Here is a 24,482-nt window from a genome sequence, read left to right on the forward strand (position 1 = left end):
TAGCGGATGTACGTCGTGCGTCCCCTCCTTAGATGGGCGGGGCGAAAGGGCTGGCTGCTGACGGAACGTGGAGACACCCTGGGGGGCGGGGCTACGGCGTTTGGCGCGAAATTTCCTTTTCTCCACCTTCTTTCCATTCCTAACTAGGCTTCCGTTTCGGCGTTGGTGCGCGGCTGGCATCTCTAAGAGGAGTTCCCCTGGGGCAGGTAGATTTGCTGCAGCTCCACGAGCTCCTGAAGCGGGGACGCTGGAAAGCGGAGGACTTGCACCCAGCTCCAACAAGCTTTGGCGCCCGGTGAGTGTGGCGTCCCGGGCTGGAGAGGGACCTGAGCCGCGGGACTGTGGAATTTGTTCTCTGCGGACTCATTCAGCCATAAATCCATTCAGCAGATATGTACTAAACGCCTGTTAAATGACAGGCGCTGTTCTAAGCGCATTAGGAACGTCTTACTTTCCACATGGCGATTTCTAACAGCTTTCTGCCTCTGCCGGGGATTGCGATCTTGCAGTGGGAAACCGGAAGCCAACAGCGGAGAAGCGTGAATACTCCTGTCCTCAGCAACTTGAGACTCTCAGTAGTGACCTGAGTCATATGAACCTTATATCCACATGGCCCGTGGGAAGCAATCGCATCTTTCTTCCTTTCAGGGTAGTGTAACAAGCATCACAGGGAAGCGGAGCAGCAGAAGTTATTACTCGATATGGATGTCGCTATTGCTCCCAGAGGGAAAAAGAGACTAGTCTTAAGTCCCTTTTCGTGACTAAGGGGCCTGAGCTCCTACTCAGATCTTTTTTCCCCCCAGACGAGCTGCTCTTAACTGCAGTGGCACGTCTTTTACTTTCTCTAGTCTAACCCCGAAATAGAAGGGCCTTCTCTTCTGGCAATTGGAAAAAGCACTGGACTTAGAGAAATGAGATGTAAGATTCTTACCTTGGGCTATCTGCCAAATTGCAATGATTAGATATGGTAGTTTTCTATTTTGAAGTGAAGTGAAGTTGCTCAGTCGTGTCCGACTCTTTGCGACCTCAGGGACTGTGGCCTACCAGGCTTCTCCCATGGGATTTTCCAGGCAAGAGTACTGGAGTGGGTTGCCATTTCCTTCTCCAGGGGATCTTCCCCACCCAGGGATCGAACCCGTGTCTCCCGCATTGTAGGCAGCCGCTTTACCGTCTGAGCCACCAGGGTTGTCTGTAAAAGTGGTACCCTCTTTCCTGCTGTTTTGGGTCCATGTGAATGCCATTGAAGGTTTCTGTTGCGAAATCATGTTTATCAAGTCGCTTTGCAACAGTTTTTAATGTAACAGAGGACAAAAGTATTAAAAAACAAAAACAAAAAAAGCCACTGTCCCTTATAAATAAATGCAAGAGGTTAAGGGAGTGGGGAAGGACTTTCCTGGCAGTCCAGTGGGTAAGACTCTGTGCTTCTACTGCAGGGAGCACGGATTCGATCCCTGGTTGGTGAACTAAGATCCTGCATGCTGCGGCCAAAAATAAATTTTTTTTTAAAAAAAGAGAGTGGGGAAATAAATCAACCGTTTTGCATTTTCTCACTTAATCCTCAGTGATCATAGAATAATGCCCCCAGCACAGAATGGATGATTAATAAATAAATATTGGTTGAATAAAAGCAAGTTTCTATTATTACTTGCATTTTATGGGTAAGGAAATTGAGACCCATTTGACCTCTCAGTCAGCAGGTAAGAAGCCTGGCTTATTGTAATAAGCATACCAGAAGCAAACTCTTGTGTGCCTGTATTTTCAGTCGTGTGTGACTCTTTGTGACCCTCCCCTTAGACATGTATTAACATTACTCACTTTCACACAAGGTGTTCTAAGGTGAAGCGCTTAAGAGCACTGTCAGTGGAATCCAGCTGCTTAAGGTTTGAATTAAGGCTGTGCCATTCTGTGTAACATTGGGACAACTTGCTATCTTGAAGTGCTAGAGTTTTGGTTCTACCCTCTGTCTTGGTGGATCAAAAAATATATGCTATCATTATTTTTAGGGCTTCCCTGTGGCTTAGTGGTAAAGAATCCAGAGACATGGGTTCTATGCCTGGGTCAGGAAGATCCCTGGAGGAGGAAATGGCAACCCATTCCAGTATTCTTGCTGAGAAAATCCCATGGATAGAGGAGTCTGGTGGGCTATAGTTCATAGGGTTGCAAAGAGTCAGATGTAACTGAGCACAGACATTATTATTTTTTTTCTGCAACTCTCCTATCTGTTTTTCTTGGGTGTGGCTCCTGGACTGGATAGTGTGTATGTTCAAGATTTCTGGTATCTTCGACATTGAGAGCCTGTAATGCGTATCTCCTAGAAGCCAAAGTCTTTGCTGGGCCAAATCTGGCCTGCCTTTCCACTCTGTTCATCACTCCTGTTGGGAAACCTCTTTGCTGATGATGAGATGCAATGCTGGGTCAAGGGTAGGAAAGTGCTGCCTCTTCAGAAGGACTCCTGATTAATTTTTTGAACTTTTCATGGAAAAATAACCTACATATAGAAAGTTCACATCATAAGCGTACAGCGCAGTGAGTTGTTTTGAAGAAAACATACCTGTGTAACCTGCATCCTAGAAGCACCCCATTCCCTCACTGTGCTTCCTTTCAGTCACTGAGGTTTCCTTTTTTAGTCTGACTTCTAGCACCATAGGTTACTTTTACCTGCTCTTGAGCTTTGTATATATGGAATCAATATAGCATGTATTCTTCTGGTGTCTGATTCCTTTAGCGCATTGTTAATTTTGTAAGATTTTCCTCATGTGTGCAGTCGTGGTTGGTTTAATTTCACTGCTTTGTAGTGCTGCTACAACCATTCTGGTTTGTGCCTTTTGATGATTTGTTTTTCTGTTGGATATATTTTGTTGGGACTACTGGATCATAAGATATGCACATGTTCAGTTTTAGTAGATACTATCAATTTTCCACTTTCTAATTTATACGCTCTCCATCAGTGTATGAGAGTTCTGGCCACTCTACATCCTTATCACACTTGGTATTGTCTTAATGATTTTTAAAAACCTGTTCATTCGTTCATTCATTTGTTCACCTATTATGTGTGAAGTCTTAACCTAGGCCCTGGGGATGCAGTTATGAACAGACCAAACAAGGTCCCAAGATGCCTGCTCGTTTGGAATTTAACATTCTGATGTAAAACGTACAAAAAATAATAAAGTAATATAATGGTTATTGCTTTGATAATAGAGTGGTGCAGTAGAATGTGACCCTGAAGGACAGTATAAAGGGGTGGGGAGTAACTTTCCATTGAGCATCAGTGAAGGCCTATCTGAGGAAGTTTTACTGGCACTGAGATCTGAGCCATTGCTGCAAAGATATGCAAAAAGAGAGAACAGCAACTGTATAAGTCTGAGGGGACTAACAACCTTGGTCTGTTTGAGATTTAGAAAAGGTGTCCTGGAATGCAGGGATAGACCAACACGGGGCAGGTTATGTAATCCAGGCCCAGAGAGCCTTCTGATACTCCTGCCTTCTCAGCCTTTGGTAAATCATCCACCCTTGCATACAGATATGCTTATACTGGTCTCAGTGTATAGAGCTCATGATCTAGAAAAGGAGTGTTAAATTTTATCTTGGTTTAGTTTTTGAACTAGGATGCCTGCTTTAGTAAGCTAAAATATGGTCTCTATTTAAAATCATTGAAAGCATGGATCTGGTGCCCTTAGATATACATGAATACCTGAGGAGTATGGAGATAGTCCTTCTCTATGCCAGTTTTTGGTTTGAAAAAATGAGATCCCTGTGCCAGTGTAACCAAATATCATAGATAATGTGACAAATCAGGGCATCTATTCTTCAGTTAGATTATTCAAGAATTGTAGAAAATGTGTTGCGTGAAAGTGAAAGTCGCTCAGTCGTGTCTGCCTCTTTGCGACCCCATGGACCCCAGGGACTCTTTGTGACTCCACAGTCCATGGAAGTCTCCAGGCCAGAATACTGGAGTGGGTAGCCATTCCCTTCTCCAGGGGATCTTCCCAACCCAGGCATTGAACCCAGGTCTCCCACATTGCAGGTGAATTCTTTACCATCTGAGCCACCAGGGAAGAAAATGTGTTGGGAGATTCCAATTTGCTATAATATCACTCTCAGTGATATTCCGTTTTTTTCAAAAATGATGGAACTTATTTACTTGGATCTTTTGTCTGTACCTCTGTAGCCTATTTTGCCTGATTTCACTGTGGAAAGGTGAAAAGGTGAAACCTGTAATAGTTCCATGTTACATCTTCCATTAAAAGGAACATATATTGAAAGGAAGTTAGAGTTCATATATTCCCTTGGACATTTATTGAGATCCAAACACTTTTATTAATATTTTATCAAAAGATTATTGGATATAATGAACACAAATGCATTTTTTACTTGAACTCAAGTCTCCAACCTGTGTTAACTCCTTGGTCTGCTGTTTGTTCATTTCTAGATGTATTTTGTTAAAATTAGATTGATTTTAGTAGTACTGTGTTGTGAATTACACTCTAAATGTTCTTAATAGTAATCATTGAGGCATCATTTGTAAGCTGTGCATTTACTGACTCGATATCTTCTTTTTGCTAATTAGTTTCCTCACAGTATATTAAAAAAATACATATTTTAAAAGCAGAAAATCTTATGGGTCAAAATGTTCCCAAGTAGAATGTAGGACATACTGCTACTGAACTTTAGGAAACCAGCTTATTTAATCAGGATGTCTATAGACTGTTCTAATTCTATTGTTTTCTACATGGACTGAAATTATTGGTCCCTCTCTCAGTAAGTCAGAGTATTCTGTCAGGCTGGATTAAAAAAAAATTTTTTTAAACCCAGTTTTGTCAAACTTTAGCTGTATAAGAAAAGCACTGAATTTAAAGGAAAGTTATTATTTTCTTAATAGCAAACTTAAGATGATGAATCGGCATTGTTATTAGGACTAATAGATTGCCGCTTCCAAATTGTAAAGATTGTTAAATATGTTTGGATTTTTCATTCACATTTCAGTATTGTCAGTAAAATGTCTTTTCTTTTTCATGTACTTTAATACAATCGTTTCTTTTCAGCTATTCACAGTACGTATATCTAGGACCTATCAGTTGCAAAGAAAAATACTCCTTCCAACTGCCAGAGCAGTACAGGTTAGTGACACTGGAATTTTGTTTTGTTTTTAATGTAAGTGGAATGATAGATTTGATAAAATCCATTGCCATTCCCCCAAATGCCTCTTGCATGTTTTTCCCTCCATCCCTTGGAAACCCTCATTTCATCCATCTTATCAATTAGCTATCCATTATTCAATATTCAGTTTAGAAAACCCCTTTAAGAAACCCTTCCTCCCGGAACAGTCAACAGACCCGGTCCTTTACCTTAGCCTTTCTGGCTCTTTCTCTTGGCTCTTTGTACTGTTAGTTGTCCTTTCGTGCATTTTTATTTTATCCCTGCCTAGATTATAAATGTTATAAAGACACTTAAAACTACTGTATCACTGGTTTTTAGTTTCATGTTGGCAGATGTTTCTTATCGCGTTGTGTCTTGTGTCAAGTACTTCTAAATATCTGTAGTTTCTTATATTGACCTTTCTATTTCCCTGGATAGGAAGAGATAAGGCATAGTGCCAGATAATACTGAATGGCGTATGTTTGATCTTTGTAGAGCCTGAATTTTTCCTCAAAAAGTTTTTTTTCTAAGCCTAAAATGTGTGGGAGTGTGGTAGGGGCAGAAAAGAAGGCTGAACCCATTGAAGGCAGGAACTGTGCCCTTGAATTCATCAGAGCATGTCATGTTAACTCAGAGTTAGTGACTTTTACACAGGAGCCATGGCGTACTGTTCTGCAAGACTAAGGACCAGAAAAACTTATTTGTGGGTTGGCAGGCCGTCGTTGGATCAAAAACTACACTACCAAACCTACAAGTGAGTGACAGAATTCTTTAGTACCGAAACTAATAGCTTCTCCAAGCTAAGCTGTTAATAACTTGTATCCAAAGTGTCCTAGTTATTATAGGTTGAGGAGTGTGTGTGTGTGCTTATGATTACTCAGTTATGTCTGACTCTGCGACTCCATGGACTGTAGCCCACCAGGCTCTTCTGTTCATGCGATTCTCCAGGCAAGAATACTGGAGTGGGTAGCCATTCCTTTCTCCAGGGGATCTTCCTGACCCAGAGGGACAGTAAATATGAATTGACAGTAAGGGAGCAGGGGTTTGTTAGATGGAAGAAGATAGTAGCATAAATAGAGCAGCTAGTGATACAGGAAGACATTATGTCAGGTTAATAAAATTTGAAATGTATGATAATGTCTTACCTATTTCAGACAGGTTCTGTGTAATTCTGCATGCTAGCAGGGTAGGATCAGATGTTACTATATCCTCTTCACCCAAGACGTCTCTGAACAATTTGATGTTGCTCTTAGGCAGCTTTCATGTTTTAGGAAGCCTTTGTTGTTCTTTGTAAATAAATGAGAGAAGTTAGGGTTCATACAGAAGGCCTCTGGATTAATCATCCATGCTAAAACAATTCATTTAACTCATTTCATCTACACTTGCATATGACTGGTATATTGGTTTCTAGTATAATTGGTCAGCAGAGAGAAACTATTCAGGAGATTTTCCAGTTAAAGAGCATATTCTTCTGTGCCAAGGGGTCTGAAGAGCTTGGCCCACCCTACCAGATTTCCTAACTTGTTTCTCTGTTATTTCCTAGAGAGATGAGTATGAAAAGAGAAGGTTATTCGACTGAGATTCACATCCAAGTTGGACAGTTTGTGTTGATTGAGGGGGATGATAATGAAAATCCATATGTTGCTAAATTGGTTGAGTTGTTTGAAGACGGTGAGTTTGGGGCTGGAATGAAAAGCATTCCTTGTTGTGAATGATTGGGAAGTACTCCATGATGGGGAAGAAGGGTGGTTACTGATTCCTCTGCTCAGAGCAGTATATCGGGTGTGCACATGGGGTCACTTAAGCACCAGCTATACCCTCTTCTACCTAGTGAATGTCTTTACTCACTAGAGCAGTACTGGGAAAGAGTGGGATTGGGGGGTCTCAATAATTTAGCTTTTCCATTATTTCTAGGAGCGGGTGAGCATGGCCGTGAAGGCAGGATTGTTGAAGTGGAAAGGATGATTTAGGAAGAGGCGGGGAAGGGAAAAAATAGGTGATTTGCACTCTAATAGAAATGTGTCCTTTATTTTGGCATCAGGAAGTTAGTAATTTTGCAAATGCAAAGTTACTTTTACCAGGGAGTTCTTAAGTTGGATTGGGAAGGTGTATTAGTTGATTGATGTTCAGTCAGAAAAACAAAAACACGAGGTGTTTTATTTACCCAGAGGGACTTGTATACAAGTGTTGAGAAGGTAGGAGAGCAAAAATTGGTGCTTTCCAGAGATCAATAAGGGCAGAACGCCACTACTGCCCTTAAAGCTGGAGAAGCCAAAGGGAAAGGAGTGTTAAATGGGACCTGGAAGGCCACACTCAAGCTGCTGCTCATTTTCTCTGCTATTGACCCTCTGCAGAGTAGAGAAGAGCACTGAAAAGTAGAAATGGGGCAGAATTCCAAAAGGAAGATGAAGGATAACAATTTAAACTATATAAAACTGCTTCTTCCAAAAGCTGGGAGAAGAGTGTGTAGTAGTTAGTCCTAGCCTGTGGCAGTTTGTATCCCTGAAAGTACTGATAGAGTGGATGAAGATGTTTCACGTTGCAGAGACAGAAGATACTTCACGAAGCATGGAGGAAAACGTCATCAATCTCACGTCCACTAGGGGGAGCACGTCAGCAGGGTGGGCTTTTGTATTTGTGGTTCGGACCTTTCTGTATCGAGATTTTAGAATTTGTGTGTCGTGCTACATCAAATGGCTTCAGTCTTTCTCTGAAGCAAGATAAGGAAGAGACGAGGCAATGGTGATAGTGGCACTAAGAGTGTATGTGCTTTCGCTTGGAGCGAAGACTGGTGTGGAGTGAGTGATGTTAGCAGTACATTACAATGGGAAAGCGTTACAATGATAAAGCTGAAGACTGCAAGCACACATTTGCCAGAAGTCAGCTCAGTAGCTTATGGTCTGAGTCTTACTGGGAGTTTTCCACAGATTTGCAAAGTTTGTTCAGTGCCTGTGATTAGAATTGCTCCTCTCAAATGCCTTTTATAATTTATTTGATGACTGATAACACCATTGGGAAGTGGGGCAAAATGAGAAGAACATGGGTGCTGGGTGGAGTCAGCAAGCTGGTTGGTCCTGTGACCTTTGACACATTACTTAAGGTCCCTGTAATGGGATTGCTTTACCTGTAAAAGGGAGATAGCCATAGTGTCTGCCTTGTACAATTATGGTGGGGATTAAGGATAATGTATTAATCAAGTGTCATCAAGTACTTAGCACAGTGTCTGGCACATAAGAAGTGCTTAATGAAATGTTATCGTGTTTTCTTAACCTTACCTTTTCCATCGGTCCTTCCTAGATTCTGAACCTTATTCCAAAAAACGTGCTCGAGTACAGTGGTTTATCCGATTCTGTGAAGTCCCTGTCTGTAAACAGCACTTGCTGGGCCGGAAGCCTGACACACAAGAGATATTCTGGTATGACAACCCTGCCTGTAACAGCAACATTAATGTCGAGACCATCATTGGCTGTGTGCGGGTAGGTGGTACCTTGATCCTCCGTTCTGTTGTGAAGCTTATTTATGACTTGACTGCTAAACTGCATGGCCTCAAAGATGTTACTAGCTCTAGTTTACCTCACAGAAATGAATTTTTCCTGTTTGTCATTGTCTCTGCTTGCCTGCCTACTTCCTTTCAACAAATATTTACTGAACGCACTCACCATGTGTTAGGAGCCTTCTGGAGGAAGCGACATCTAGGTTGTGACCTGAGGGAAGAGCAGAAATTGGCAAAAGTATCTCAGTGGGAAATTATATTTAGCTATGATTGTGGCAGGCATAAAGCATTGTGAGGCTGAATATGCATGCTTAAATGAGGACTTCACCTTGAGTAAATCAGTACAAAGAGTGCTAATTGCTACAGGCAAATATGTGTTATGAGATTTTATGATAAATCAGGTTCTAATGAGGTGTAGGCTGAGCTGGGACACTGGAGACTAGGGTGTGGATTATTTCTCAAGCTACTTCAGGCCTCCAAAATGGGTTTAGGTCATGATGTGATCATGTGATTAGGTGGTTGGTAGGACAAGGAAACCATGGCTTGGCAGGACTATAATCAGATTTTTCCAATCTATGGGCTCAGCATATTGTGTGCCACAAAATAATTAACCTTTGAGTTAAATGAGTGAAGAAGTGAAAGGCAGATGTAGAAATTGAAGCAGCTAGATGGGTGGATTTGGAAAGGCAGGAAAGGTGTTTAGGCAGGAACACCATGGTTGGAATGAGCAGGACTGTGAAAAGCCACAGTCAACTAGTGGTGGGAAGCCATTTTGAAGAGTATTGAGGACTCAAGAGATAAAGTGGGATCAAATTTAGAAATCACTGCAAATCAGTTTAAGTAATCCAATCTTGCTAGAGTGGGTAACCACTGTAGGTTATTGAAGCATTGTAGACTATGCTTAGAGAAGTTTTTGTGGGGAAATCTGGCCTCGGTGAATAAAATGGATTGAAAAAACAACATAAGGTATTCATATCGGCAAGGAGGAGTCTGTGGAAATATGCTATATCATGTTCATGCCTTTTTTGTTTAGAAAAGTAATGTTCCTGGTAAGAATGCAGACTTACATGCTTTTTAATCATAGCACTCCTAGAACATTCCTTGACTCTTTTGCTTCTCCTTTCTTTCTATCATCTGTACTTCCTAAATTCAGGTGGTAGCTTTAGCCCCAGATGAAGTCATACCTATAGATCTGAAAAATGAGAAGACATTCTTTGTGAAACTATCTTGGAATGAGAAAAAATTCAAACCACTACCTCCAGAAGTATTTGCTCAGTTGAATAAGCTTCAAGAAGACAATCATAGATATCAGAAGTCCACGGAAGCCAAAACTAAGAGTACAGAAAGCCCTTCTTGGACCACAACAGAACATGCAGTCAAAAGGATTGAATCAAGGCATTCCACTTCCAAATCTCGTCACACTGCTTCCCATCCTGTCACCCCAAGGGCAAGGAAGAGGCTGGAGCTCAGTGGTAAGTGTGAAATGGGTGATGGTGGGCAATATTGAGGCTAAAGGAAAATGGTAAAATATTAATTCATGCTACAGTACAGCATTGAGTTAGTGCAGCAGTGGGCCAAGTACTGACATATCTTGAAATATGTGTCACATAAGATTGACCATTTTCATCATTTTACACTGTAAAATGTAAACCATTTTACATTTACACTGTAAAGTGTACAGTTTAGTAGCATGAAGTACATTCACACTGTTGTATGACCATCCTCATCTTCTTCTAAAACAGTCTTTCCAACCTTTAAGCAATAACTTCCCATTCCCTCATGCCCCATCCTCTGGCAACCATCTTTCTACATTTTGTATATTCTTGGCTCGTTTGTTGTAAATTAATTGACCATATATACTTGGGTTTGCTTCTGGGCTTTCTGTTCTGTTCCATTGGTCTGTGTGTCTGTTTTTAATGACAAAACCAAACTGTTTGGATGACTTATTGCTTCGTATTGGGTTGGCCAAAAGGTTCATTTGGGTTTCTCCATGCCATCTTACGGAAAAACCTGAATGACCCTTTTGGCCAGCCCAATAACAGCTTCAAATCAGGGACTATGGTGCATCACGCTTTGTTCATCTTTCTCAAGATTGCTTTGGCTTGTTGGAGTAAGGTTTACTCTTTTTTTAAGGCTGAATCATAGCCCATTGTACACATATACCACATTTTATTTATTCATTCAACTGTCAATGGACATGTGGGTTGCTTCCACCTTTTGGCTATTGTGACTAATGCTGCTATGAAGTTGAGTTTACAAATATCTTATCGAGTCCCTGCCTTCATTTTGGGTATGTACTCAGAAATGGAACCATGACAGCTGCATCAATTTTCTTTTTACATTCTCATCAATAACACTAGAGTTCCATTTCCCCATGTCCTCACTAAGTATTTAGATCTTGTTATTTTATATTGTTATTTTCTGTGGCTTTGATTGTGGCTATTCTAACGGGTGTGAGGTAGTATATCATTATTAACATTTTCTTAATGATTACTGATGTTAAGCCCTATAATCAGCTAATTCTTTAGGAGCTCAGCTACTAAGGTGACATTGCTTTTAGATCCTTAGTGGAAGAACTAAGAAATATATATATTTGTTATAATGTTAAAACTCTTAAATTCATACTGATACTTCTAATCTACACCACAGAGTTCTTCATCTTTCCCATGTTGCATAATTCCAAATAGTAATTGATTTGTTATTCCTTATATTTTTCAAATATATTCCATTGAGGCAGTAATGTTACTTTGATTAAATATTTTTCTTCTGCTAATCGTTATTTATTGGTGATAAACCGTTAAGTTCTTTCATTTATGTTTAAGTTTAGGGCTTTTCCCATCTTTGACTTTTAAAACATGTGAAACATTAGCACAGAGTCAAAACTGTTTAAGACGAGTGTCCTCAGAGAAGTCCCATTCCTTTCTTTATCCTCTCGCCCTGCTTCTACCTCATCTTTTATAGGTAATAAATTTTATTAGTTTCCGGTTTATTTTCCTCCTAATTTTATTTCCCATTATTTTTTAGCCAGTAGAGTACCATACTGGATACATTTTCGCCCTTAACTTCTTTCACTAATAACATGTCTGACAGCTACTCCATGGCCATCCTATGAGCTCATCCTCATCCTATTATGTGTCCTTAGTTTTTCTGTTTCAGTGCCAAGTTCATTCAGTATTCTTGAAACTTCTTAGTATAATGTATGTTTCAGCTCAGTTCAGTCACTCAGTCGTGTCTGCCTCTTTGCAACCGCATGGACTGCAGCACGCCAGGCTTCTCTGTCCATCACCAACTCCCGGAGTTCACTCAAACTCATGTTCATCGAGTTGATGATGCCATCCAACCATCTCATCCTCTGACGTCCCCTTCTCCCCCTGCCCTCAATCTTTCCCAGCATCAGGGTCTTTTCCATTGATTCTGTTCTTCACATCAGGTTGCCAAAGTATTGGAGTTTCAGCTTCAGCATCAGTCCTTCCAGTGACTATTCAGGACTGATTTCCTTTAGGATGGACTGGTTGGATCTCCTTGCAGTCCAAAGGACTCTCAAGAGTCTTCTCCAACACCACAGTTCAAAAGCATCAATTCTTCGGCACTCAGCTTTCTTTGTAGTCCAACTCTCACATCCATACATGACTACTAGAAAATCCATAACTTTGACTAGACAGACCTTTGTTGGCAAAGTAATGTCTTTTTAGCATGCTGTCTAGGTTGGTCATAGCTTTTCTTCCAAGGAGCAAGCATCTTTTAATTTCATGGCTGCAGTCACCATCTACGGTGATTTTGGAGCCAAAAAAAAAAATAAAGTCTCTCACTGTTTCCATTGTTTTCCTTTCTATTTGCCATGAAGTGATGGGACCAGATGCCATGATCTTAGTTTTCTGAATGTTGTTTTAAGCCAACTTTCTCACGCTCTTCTTTCACTTTCATCAAGATTCTCCTTAGTTCTTCGCTTTCTGCCATAAGGGTAGTGTCATCTGCATATCAGGTTATTGATATTTCTCCCGGCAATCTTGATTCCAGCTTGTGCTTCATCCAGCCCAGTGTTTCTCATGATATACTCTGCATATAAGTTAAATAAGCAGGGTGACAATACACAGCCTTGACGTACTCCTTTCCCTATTTGGAACCAGTCTGTTGTTCCATGTCCAGTTCTAACTGTTGCTTCTTGACCTGCATACAGGTTTCTCAGGAGGCAGGTAAGGTGGTCCGGTATTCCCATCTCTTAGAATTTTCCACAGTTTCTGTATATTTAGGCACTGAATATGAACGTATGAAACTTTCTGGACATGCAAACGACTACTAAAGAAATAATTTGTACAGTCACCATTTTGAAATAATTGCGGTGTTTTTCTCACTGTTGATTTTGTAGGACCATGAAAGTTAGGGTAAGAAATTTAAACTTGACACAGTTACATAATTAGATGTGGTAGTTATGAGGAAAATATTACAGATTGTTTTTTGACAGAAAGATGGAGAAATGAGGCATAAGGGAGACTAGGGTATTGGGACATTTTTATATTAATCCAGACACGCGTTACCCTCATATTTACCACACAGGTCCTGGATGACTTCTTGCCTTGTCTGCAGCAGCAGTTCCACACACACCCGGTGCTGTGGCTGAAGTGAACGCCTCTGCCCATTGCTTTCCTGTCTCGCTGTCTTAGCTCACATCAATTTCAGTTATTCCCTTCTCTCATCCCCCTCCTTCCCCTTTCAGCTCTGTTGAAATTTTGCCTTTCTTTCAAGGCCTGTCTCAAGAGCTGTAGCCCGCCAGGCCTCTCTGTCCATGGGATTCTCCAGGCGAGAATACTGGAGTGGCTTGCCATGCCCTCCTGCAGGGGATCTTCCTGACCCAGGGATTGAACCCGCATCTCTTATGGTCTCTTGCATTGGCAGGCAGGTTGTTGACCATTAGAGCCATCTGGGAAGCCCTAGTTATTAGCACTAGATGCTTTAGGATCATTATTAAACTTGATATTATAGACATTTATGCATCTCATCTGCCCCGTTAGACTAGAATATCTTACGGATGGAAACCAGGATTGAGTCTCATTCAACTTTTGTCTCCTAGCACCTGGTATATACCTTGCCATTTTAATAGCTCAATTGATGAGCTGTTCATCTATGAATGAATGTCCAGGTTCTTGATGCCTTTGATCATGATGAAATTGGAGGAGATCCAAATGTGGTTCTGTGTATTCTCAAAACCCATTTGATTGCCTGCAGGATCCATCTCTCCACTGGTATAATCTGGGTTAAGAAAAATGTAAGGCCTTCGTGTTACTCAACAGAGCCATTGGAATAAAGTTCAGATGGGGTTGAATGGAGTTTGAGGATGTGCAGTATCACCCTGGTTGAGAACAACTGTTCTGGGAGATGACTTCATGGAAAACCTGATGTTTGAACATTTATCTGTGAAGGCTGATTTAACTGTTCCAGCTAGCAAAATTACCCATAGAATTTAAGAGAGAGACCAAAAATATTAGAGCTACCTGACCTGGGAAAAGAAAGTATAGAATAATTCCAAATGTGAATAATTCATGTTTTGTATCACTCAGTGAAAGAATTTATCTCTAAAGAGATTAGGGATCTGTACAGTGCTTGTCATAAAATTCACACACTGTCTATGGTGATTTCTCTTGAACTTAGGTTTCCCTAGGACTCCTAACACAAGGATTTCCCAGGCGACTTCATGTGCCTCATTGGATTCTCCTGGAAGAATGAAACGGAAAGTGGCTTTCTCTGAGATCATGTCACCTTCAAAGAGGTCTCTGCCTGATGGTTCTCAGACCTTGTCTCCAGCTCTGAAAGCCCCAGAGAAAACTGGAGAGATTCAACACTCTTGTACCAAAGATGCCAAGAAGACTTCACCTGATCATGGCATGATCCTGAGAACTCGAGTCCCAGCTTTGAAAACAACAGAGACTAGTGAAGAAAGAACACTTACTCCTACCCGTGGGGGACGGAAATCCTCGGTAGTGACTTCTGTGATTCTGAAACCAGAATACATCGAAAGAAGGTGACTGGGGATGTTACCCTGCCTCCCACAGAGCAAATCAAGCTGCTTCACATGATGTCCAATGTGTGGGTCACAGCCAGTGAATCTGTGTCATAGAATCACCAGCTTTTCTAAAATCCAGATTTCTGAGCCTCTCCCCAGATGCAGTGAATCAGTCTCCAAGTGTTGGGCCCAGGAATCTGTATTTTAGAGACACTCTTAGGATGATTCTGATATACCCAGCTGTCCTTTGGGGATTGCTGCTTCAGAAGATAATTCTGAATTGCTTCACAGTCTTGGATTTCATTACTTGCTTGGCTCTTTATCACATTTTAACAGTGATTTTCTTGGTCAGTTTCTTTCTTTTCTTTTTTGTAAACTGGAAACCATTTTCAAATACATAAAATACAAGAAGATAATGCACCAAAGCAACTCTGAAGTTTGATGCTGGGCATTGTTTGTATATCATGGGCTGTACAAATTTGACAATCCTGAAATTTCAGTGTTTCCTGCTCAGAAACTCTAGCACCTGGCTTTTCTGATTTTGTTTGGTTTTCTTTTTTTTTTTTTTTTTTAGATTTTTTTTTTAAAATGTGGATCATTTTTAATGTCTTTGTTGAATTTGTTACAATATTGCTTCTGTTTAAGTTTTGGATTTTTAGCCCCAAGTTATATGGAATCTTAGTTTACCAACCAGGAATCAAACCTGGTTTGATCAAACCTGCACTCCCTGCATTGGAAGGCAAAGTCTTAAGCACTGGAGTTCCAGTAAAGTCCTTTACTTAGATTTCTTGATAAATGCTTTGCATTAAGAGTATACCTGCATTGCTGCTAACCTTGAGTGGACAGTAAATTACAGATACATCAGAAATTTAAAAAGAATAAAAAACTCTGTGTAGAATTAGTATTAATATATTCTGATTTCTAGTTGGGGAGGTGATCAGTCTAATTTAAATGATAAGCTTTTGGCAAACTTTAATCTTTGGGTTTGAGTCAAACTTCCATTATAAACTTTTTGGCAAATTTTGCTTATCTCCTTCCAAAGTAGCCAAAAGAATAGGAGCCTGTCAGGCTGCCTGACTCGCTTCCAGTCCTGCTGCTGAGAGCTGGCACCCAACACCACTTTCCGCAATCTTGCTGTAATATCTTGCAGGGAGGGCAAAGAGCCAGAAGTTCAGGATGAAGCTAACTCTACTTCCCGTATCCGCAGGAAGAGTTCTCTCTTGACTTTGAATCGGATTAGGCAGCAGCTTAGGTAAGACTGCTCCTTGGCAGGCAGAAAAACATCACTGCCATCTGTGAAATCTATAATCCTATTTCTTAAATCCTCTTAACATTTCTTGTTTGTTATTTGCTAATCCATTGAAATTTACCTTTACCTAGTATGTCTGGAATTGTGTTCATTTCACATAAACATCATAGTTTGAAAGGGGCAAGAAACAGTGCCCTGGGCTTAGGTGGCTCCCAGGGCCCCATAATCATTCCACCCAGCAAGACTATTGGTAGGGTGCCTAGGAACATGAACTTTGATTCTGGTAGACTTGGATTTGAACCTAGGCTTTGTCATTTATCAGGTTGGTGCAAACATAATTGCAGTTTTGGACCGCGAATTTTAAATCATTATAACTAGGCTCAAACACATCTTTACTGATCAAAATAGGAACCATTACAATCAAGTCATTTTTGCCAGCGAGAAATAAGTTTGTTTATTTATTACTATAGCGTAAAAATTTGTGCTTTGGGATTTGAGGAACTCTTGGAAAGCATTTCTGCTTCCTGCTGGTTGTGGAAGTGTTTTCCCTGCAAAAAAGTTGAGATACTTGAGGAAGTGGTAGTTGGTCGCAAGAGGTGAGGTGAATATAGTGGATGAGGCAAAACTTCATAGCCTAATTCGTTGAACTTTTGAAGCGTTGGCTGTGCATCGTGTAGTCAGGTGGTGTTGTGGAGAATTGGGCCCTTCTATTGACCAGTGCTGGCTGCAGCCTTTGCAGTTTTCGGTGGATCTCATTGATTTGCTGAACATATATCTCAGATGTAATGGTTTCTCTGGGATTCAGAAAGCTGTAGTGGGTCAGACTGGCAGCAGACCATCAAGCAGTGACCATGACCTCTTTTTGGTGCAAGTTTGGTTTTGGGAAGTGCTTTGGAGCTTCTTGGTCCAACCTCTGAGCTGGTTGTCGCCAGTTGTCATATAAAATCCACTTTTCATTGTATGTCACAATCCAATTGAGAAATGGTTCATTGTTGCATAGAATAAGAGATGACCCTTCAAAATGACAATTTTTTAAATTTGTGGTCAGCTCATGAGGCACCCAGGTATCAAGCTTTTTCACCTTTCCAATTTGCTTCAAATGCCGAGTGTAGAATGTAGAAAGGTCGGTGTTAAGTTCTTCAGCAACTTATTGTGTAGTTGTAAGAGGATCAGCCTCGATGAGGGGCTTTCCTGGTGATTCAGATGGTAAAGGATCTGCCTGCAATGCAGGACACTCAGGTTTGATCCCTGGGTCGGGAAGATCCCCTGGAGAAAGGAATGGCTACCCACTCCAATATTCTTGTCTGGAGAATTCCATAGACAGAGGAGCCCGGTAGGCTACAGTCCACGGGGTCACAAAGAATCAGACACAACTCAGCAAGTACAACCCATTTTGAACTCAAATAAGAAAATTGGTTGAATTTGCCTTTTGTCTAACATCATTTCCCTAGTCTAAAATAAATATAAAATAAACAGCAAGTAATGTCATTAGCAAAAAAACATAAAGCAACAAATACGCATTGAGTTGATGTATCGCGTAACGACATGTATTTAAGAATGTATTACAATATCCAACAGCAAAGTTCACCAGTACAAAACTGAAGTTACTTTTGCATCAACCTAATACTATCTGTGTAACCTTGGGAAGATTACTTAACCTTTCTAAGCTGTCGATTCCGCATCTGTAAAATGGGGAGTAATATACAAGTCACAAAGTTGTTGATGGGTTTAATGAAATAATATAAATAAAGCCCTTAGCAGAGCTTCTCGGTAGCAAGGGCTCAAGAACTGGAGTACATCTGATATTGCTCAGTTGCAGGAGAGACTGCAATACTCGCATCCACACTGACCTGTTCGGAGCTTCTTATTTAGACTTCACACACTGAATATCAGAAAATAACATGTCCTGCCGTTTAGGTTTTTAGGTAACAGTAAAAGTGACGAAAGTGATGAAGAGTTTCTGCCAGCAGCCGAGATTTCAGACTGTGACAGTGAGGAGGAAGAGGCTTCCACAACCCCGCTTTCAAGGAGAACACCCAATAGTGTGTCCAGGAACCTACGCTCCTCCATGAAGTCATCCTTACAGACCCCCTCCAAGACACCAAAGAAAACTGTAAGGTTCTTTTAGGTTTATTGCCAGTGAAGCTCCTCACTTAATTTAGAAATTGTGATGACTAAAGTCATACAACTAGTAACAGCTGGATTTTGAGAACACGACTCTCAAATTCAAAGCTATGCCACTTGGAATATTCATAGAGGAAAGCTTTTTTGCGGGGGGAGGGGGTAGTGGATTTACAGTGTGTTTCAGGTGTATAGCCAGTTGATTCAGCTATGCATATATCAGTTCTTTTTCAGATTCTTTTCCCATATAGGTTATTAAAGAATATTGAATAGTGTGCTTGTGTATTCATCGAGGAAAGGTTCTAAGTGAACCCACGGACTGAAAATGGGGACATCTGCCTGCTTTGTGTGAAATTGAGCAGAGCACTGAAAACTACTGAGAAAAGAGGGTCCTACTGTGTTCAGATATGTTTGAAAAATGTTTGGATTAAACAAAGTTATATTGGTTTCACTGTCACATGACTTCTCAGGGCCTTTAACTTATGTTATTGTGACCTTCCAGGAGACTATTAGTATATTAGGAAACTTTTCTTCATAAAGCATCTTGTTCCTTAGAGCAATTTAGAAATGCCTAATTAGGAGGCTTTTTTCTAAAGCTGATCTCTATTTCTCCATATCAAGAAAAATGTGATTGAGCTTGGGTTGAAGTCAACAAAAGACCTTTAGGGAAAGAAATCCAATTCAGCAGCCCCCAACCTTTTTGGCACCACGGACTGGTTTCATGGAAGACAGTTTTTCCATGGACTGGGTTGGGGGAGGGGGTGTGTGGATTTAGGGATGAATGATTCAGGCACATCACAGTTATTGTGCACTTTATTTCTATTATTATTATGTAAGCTCCACCTCCAGTCATCAAGCATTAGATCCTGGAGGTTGGGGACCTCTGCAATAGATTACCTTTGGAGACCAGGCAATCTTATATAAGGGGATAGCTCTGGTTTGATTCCATTTTCTGAGTCCCACCCAGAAGAATGGATTTAGGTTGTGGGGGGCCCTCTTTAGCATAATGAAAAAGGTCAGAGGACAGCCTTTTTAAAAAAATACCTTCTCAGCAAGGTTTTGTTACTATTTTCCTGTTTTCTCCAAGTTAATAGATGTAAAAGCTGATTTGAGTCTTAAGTGCTTCTCTGCTTCTGAGAAAAGGTGCAGAGATTGTCACTTTATAGCTTGGCTGGAAGCAGAGGGTTGGTGGGTGAAACACCCCCATAAAAGGGAGTGCTTTGTGAAAACCCTGTGGATACTGCTGGGTAGCAGGCCTGCTCTAGTGAGCCAGTGGCAAGGAACAGAATAGTAAAATAGGGCTGTTAGCCTAAGCTGAACAGTGACCCTGGGGTCTGGAGTGGAAAAATCTGGGGAGGTTTCTCTGGGTACTATGTAGTGAATTGTGGAAATTCTGAACTAAAGGTTGGCCATATTTTCAAAAAAGTCTAAAGGAGAATCTTTCTTTCTTTGGGATGATTTTTAAAATTTTAATCAGTAAATGCAACTCACGGGAGTGGAATAGAGGAGGATCTTATGAATCAAACCTAGTTTATGCCTCCTACTCTACCCTGTATCAGGGCAGAGTATTTAGGATTTCTTAATATTTTTCTTTTAAGATAAGTTTATTTGAAAAAGTATATAATCCGTACTTTTATTCATTCCTTCATCACTTCAGTTCAGTTCGGTCACTCAGCCATGTCTGAATCTTTGTGACTCCATGGACTGCAGCACACCAGGCCTTCCTGTCCATCACCAACTCCCAGAGTCTACTCAAACACATGTCCATTGAGTTAGTGATGCTATCCAACCATCTCATCCTCTGACGTCCCCTTCTCCTCCCGCCTTCAATCTTTCCCAGCTTCAGGGTCTTTTTAAGTGACTCCGTTCTTCACGTCAGGTGGCCAAAGTATTAGAGCTTCAGTTTTAGCATCAGCCCTTCCAATGAAGATTCAGGACTGATTTCTTTAGGATGGACTGGTTGGATCTCCTTGCAGTTCAAGGGACTCGGAAGAGTCTTCTCCAATACCACAGTTTAAAAGCATCAATTCTTTGGCACTCAGCTTTCTTTATAGTCCAACTCTCACATCCATACATGACTACTGGAAAAACAATAGCTTTTACTAGATGGACCTTTGTTGGCAAAGTAATAATGTCTCTGCTTTTTAATATGTTATCTCGTTTTGGTCATAACTTTTCTTCCAAGGAGCAAGCGTCTTTTAATTTCATGGCTGTAGTCACCATCTGCAGTGATTTTGGAGCCCCTAAAAATAAAGTCTGTCCTATTTCCACTGTTTCCCCATTATTTGCCATGAAGTGATGGGACTAGGCGCCATGATCTTAGTCTTCTGAATGTTGAGTTTTAAGCCAACATTTTCACTCTCTTTCACTTTCATCAAGAGGCTCTTTAATTCTTCACTTTCTGCCATGAGGGTGATATTATCTGCATATCTGAGGTTATTGATATTTCTCCCAGCAATCTTGATTCCAGCTTGTGCTTCATCCAGCCCAGTGTTTCTCATGATGTACTCTGCATATAAGTTAAATAAGCAGGGTGACAATATACAGCTTTGATGTACTCCTTTCCTGATTTGGAACCAGTATGTTTTTCCATGTCCAGTTGCTTCATGACCTGCATACAGATTTCTCAAGAGACAGGTCAGATGGTCTGGTATTCTCATCTCTTGAAGAATTTTCCAGTTTGTTGTGATCCACACAGTCAAAGGCTTTGGCGTAGTCAATAAAGCAGAAGTAGATGTTTCTCTGGAACTCTCTTGCTTTTTCAGTGATCCAGTAGATGTTGGCAATTTGACCTCTGGTTCCTCTGCCTTTTCTAAAACCAGCTCGAACATCTGGAAGTTCACGGTTCATGTACTGTTGAAGCCTGGCTTGGAGAATTGTGAGATGAGTGCAATTATGTGGTAGTTGAGCATTCTTTGGCATTGCCTTTCTTTGGGATTGGAATGAAAACTGATCTTTTCCAGTCCTGTGGCCGCTACTGAGTTTTCCAAATTTGCTGGCATATTGAGTGCAGCACTTTCACAGCATCGTCTTTTAAAGGGATTTGAAATAGCTTAACTGGACTTCCATCACCTCCACTAGCTTTGTTTGTAGTGATGCTTCATAACGCCCACTTGACTTCACATTCCAGGATGTCTGGCTCTAGGTGAGTGATCACACCATTGTGATTATCTGGGTCATGAAGGTCTTTTTTGTACAGTTCTTCTGTGTATTCTTGCCACCCCTTCTTAATATCTTCTGCTTCTGTTAGGTCCATACCATTTCTTTCCTTTATCGTGCCCATCTTTTCATGAAATGTTTCCTTGATATCTCTACTTTTCTTGAAGAGCTCTCTCATCTTTCCCATTCTATTGTTTTCCTCTATTTCTTTGCATTGATGACTGAGGAAGGCTTTCTTATCTCTCCTTGCTATTCTTTGGAACTCTGCATTCAAATGGGTATATCTTTCCTTTTGTCCTCAGCCTTTCCCTTTTCTTCTTTTCATGGCTATTTGTAAGGCCTCCTCCAACAACCATTTTGCCTTTTTGCATTTCTTTTTCTTGGGGATGGTCTTGATGCCTGCCTCCTGTACAATGTAACGAACCTCCATCCATAGTTCTTCAGGCACTCTATCAGATCTAATCCCTTGAATCTATTTCTCACTTCCACTGTATAATCGTAAGGGATTTGATTTAGGTCATACCTGAATGGTCTAGTGGTTTTCCCCACTTTCTTCAATTTAAGTCTGAATTTGGCAATAAGGAGTTCATGATCTGAGCCACAGTCAGCTCCTGGTCTTGTTTTTGCTGACTGTATAGAACTTCTCCGTCTTTGGCTGCAAAGAATATAATCAATCTGATTTCAGTATTGACCATCTGGTGATGTCCATGTGTAGAGTCTCTCTTGTGTTGTTGGAAGAGGGTGTTTGCTATGACCAGTGCATTATCTTGGCAAAGCTCTGTTAGCTGTGCCCTGCTTCATTTTGTACTCCAAGGCCAAATTTGCCTGTTACTCCAGGTATTTCTTGACTTCCTACTTTTGCATTCCATTCCCCTATAATGAAAAGGACATCTTTTTTGGGTGTTAGTTCTAAAAGGTTTTGTAGGTTCATAGAACCGTTCAACTTCAGCATTACTGGTCGGGGCATAGGCTTGGATTACTGTGATATTGAATGGTTTGCCTTGGAAATGAACAGAGATCATTCTATCATTTTTGAGATTGCATCCAAGTACTGCATTTCAGACTCTTTTGTTGACTATGATGGCTATGCCATTTCTTTTAAGGGATTCTTGCCCACAGTAGTAGATATAATGGTCATCTGAGTTAAATTCACCCATTCCATTCCATTTTAGTTCACTGATTCCTAAAATGTCAACGTTCACTCTTGCCATCTTCTGTTTGACCACTTCCAATTTGCCTTGATTCATGGATCTAACATTCCAGGTTCCTATGCAATATTGTTCTCTACAGCATCGGACTTTACTTCCATCACCAGTCACATCCACAGCTGGGTTTTGTTTTTGCTTTGGCTGTGTCTCTTCATTCTTTCTGGAGTTGTTTCTCCTCTGATCTCCAGTAGCATATTGGGCACCTACTGACATGGGAAGTTCAACTTTCAGTGTCCTATCTTTTTGCCTTTTCATACTGTTCATGGGGTTCTCAAGACAGGACTACTGAAGAGGTTTGCCATTCCCTTCTCTAGTGGACCACATTCTGTCAGACCTCTCCACCGTGACCTGTCCGTCTTGTGTGGCCCTACATGGCATGGCTCATAGTTTCATTGAGTCAGACTGACAGTGTTTTCAGATCCTAATACTATATGTAAATTATAAATAAGAAATTGTTTGGACTGTGAACAAAATGTATGTGTAATGTGAGGGGAGAAAGGGAGAATCTTGGTACTTTATACAGGAAGATACTAAGAGGAATTGACTCACTACCTCTCTTCCTTTTATCAGATCATCACAATCAGATTTGCTGATACATCCTGGATGGAGTTTGCTTTGTTTTTCCCTTCAAAAATATGTTCTCTCTCTTTTAAAAATCTTTATTTTATTTTGGAGTATCGGTGATTTACAATGCTGTGTTTGTTTCAGGCGTACAGCAAAGTGATTCAGTTATATACATATACATAGGTCCACGGTTCTTCAGATTCTTTTCCCATTTAGGTTATTACAGAATATTGAGTATAGTTCCCTGTGCTGTACAGTAGGTCCTTGTTGATTATCCAAATTTCCCTCTTTTGAACTCAGCCTGAGCCCAGAACACCACGTGATGCCACTCCCCGGATCCGCAGCCGAAACCTGGCTGCCCAGGAGCCCACCAACATGCTGGAGGAGGCCCGGCTAAGGTGACACAGCTCTGGGGCCCCTTTCGGATAGGCCGAAACAGACCTCTGCTTTTATTCATGTGAACTGGCAGTGCTTTGTGGTCATTGTGTATATAATACCAGAGAAAGTGAAAGTTGCTCAGTCCTGTCTGACTCCTTGCCACCCCATGGACTATACAGTCCATGGAATTCTCCAGGCCAGAATACTGGAGTGGGTAGCCTATCTCTTCTCCAGCAGATCTTCCCAACCCAGGAATCCAACCGGGGTCTCCTGCATTGCAGGTGGATTCTTTACCAACTGAGCTATCAGGGAAGCCCAGTAATAAAGGTAGAGGGTAAAATGAAGGTGCATGTTTAGAAAGGAGAAACCTCTCAAGCAGTGTCTGCATGAGCCACGTGGACAAGCCCTGGGAGGAGTCTGCAGTGCACTGCTACGCTTTTCTCAGGGATGGAAGGTCATGACACTGCTTCTCAGTTGCAGTACGTTTTAGAACTTTGTGGGGACTTTTTAAAAATAGGTAAGCCTAGATCCTGCCAGAAATCAGCTGAATCATAATCTCATGTGAGATGAGGTCTACCCACATGATCTGGGGAAAGCTCCCAAGTAATACGTACTCTTGATTAGAACCACTGAACTGGGTAATTTGTCTGGGTGGGGAAGGGCCAAATGAAGAGGTTTAAGAATGAAGGCATTCCTATGGATTTGTGATGAAGGTTTCCAGTAGAAACTATAGCTAAGTCTTTTCCTTTATTATGCAGTTGATAGTAAATTGTTTATAACGTCCTCCTTTTCCCTCATTGACCACCACTGTAGGCTGCATGTTTCTGCTGTACCCGAGTCTCTTCCCTGTCGGGAGCAGGAATTCCAAGACATTTACAACTTTGTGGAAAGCAAACTCCTTGACCGCACTGGAGGGTGAGTTGTGTTGAGGGAGGCAGAATGGTCAGGAGGCCCCTGCCAGTGCACCACCATAGGTGCAGTTCAACCAGTCTTTCCCTAGTGTTGGAAAAACAGGCAAGCTCATTGCTGAAGCAGCTTTTGTTATCAGAATATTTCTATAGAAATTTTGTCTTACATAGAAAATAACTCTGGCCTTTTTGGGGAGGCATTTTGCATACAGCGTTGCCTATGGAATGAGTGACTGTATATAAACAGGTCCTGCTCTGGTCAGCTTCC

The 24,482-nt window shown here is 41.1% G+C and overlaps 1 protein-coding gene across 3 annotated transcripts in view; it reads left to right on the top strand.

Moving 5' to 3' along the window:
• Positions 1 to 105: 105 nt before the first annotated feature.
• Positions 106 to 24,482, top strand: part of ORC1 (origin recognition complex subunit 1) — a 35,446-nt gene continuing 11,069 nt past the window's right edge. The window contains exons 1-11 of one of the 3 annotated variants that reach the window (XM_043461323.1): positions 106 to 295; positions 5,043 to 5,117; positions 5,791 to 5,890; positions 6,680 to 6,807; positions 8,434 to 8,612; positions 9,783 to 10,101; positions 14,276 to 14,645; positions 15,778 to 15,879; positions 17,794 to 17,989; positions 23,229 to 23,326; positions 24,120 to 24,221. In XM_043461323.1, coding sequence (XP_043317258.1) covers positions 5,796 to 5,890; positions 6,680 to 6,807; positions 8,434 to 8,612; positions 9,783 to 10,101; positions 14,276 to 14,645; positions 15,778 to 15,879; positions 17,794 to 17,989; positions 23,229 to 23,326; positions 24,120 to 24,221 — 1,589 coding nt within the window. In that variant the 5' untranslated portion in view covers positions 106 to 295; positions 5,043 to 5,117; positions 5,791 to 5,795. The remainder of the gene's footprint in view (positions 296 to 5,042; positions 5,118 to 5,790; positions 5,891 to 6,679; positions 6,808 to 8,433; positions 8,613 to 9,782; positions 10,102 to 14,275; positions 14,646 to 15,777; positions 15,880 to 17,793; positions 17,990 to 23,228; positions 23,327 to 24,119; positions 24,222 to 24,482) is intronic. The other 2 variants (XM_043461321.1, XM_043461322.1) reach the window with 2 other exon arrangements.

This window comes from Cervus canadensis, chromosome 2 (assembly GCF_019320065.1).
Source record: "Cervus canadensis isolate Bull #8, Minnesota chromosome 2, ASM1932006v1, whole genome shotgun sequence".
In the NCBI taxonomy this organism is placed as follows: Eukaryota; Metazoa; Chordata; class Mammalia; order Artiodactyla; family Cervidae; genus Cervus; species Cervus canadensis.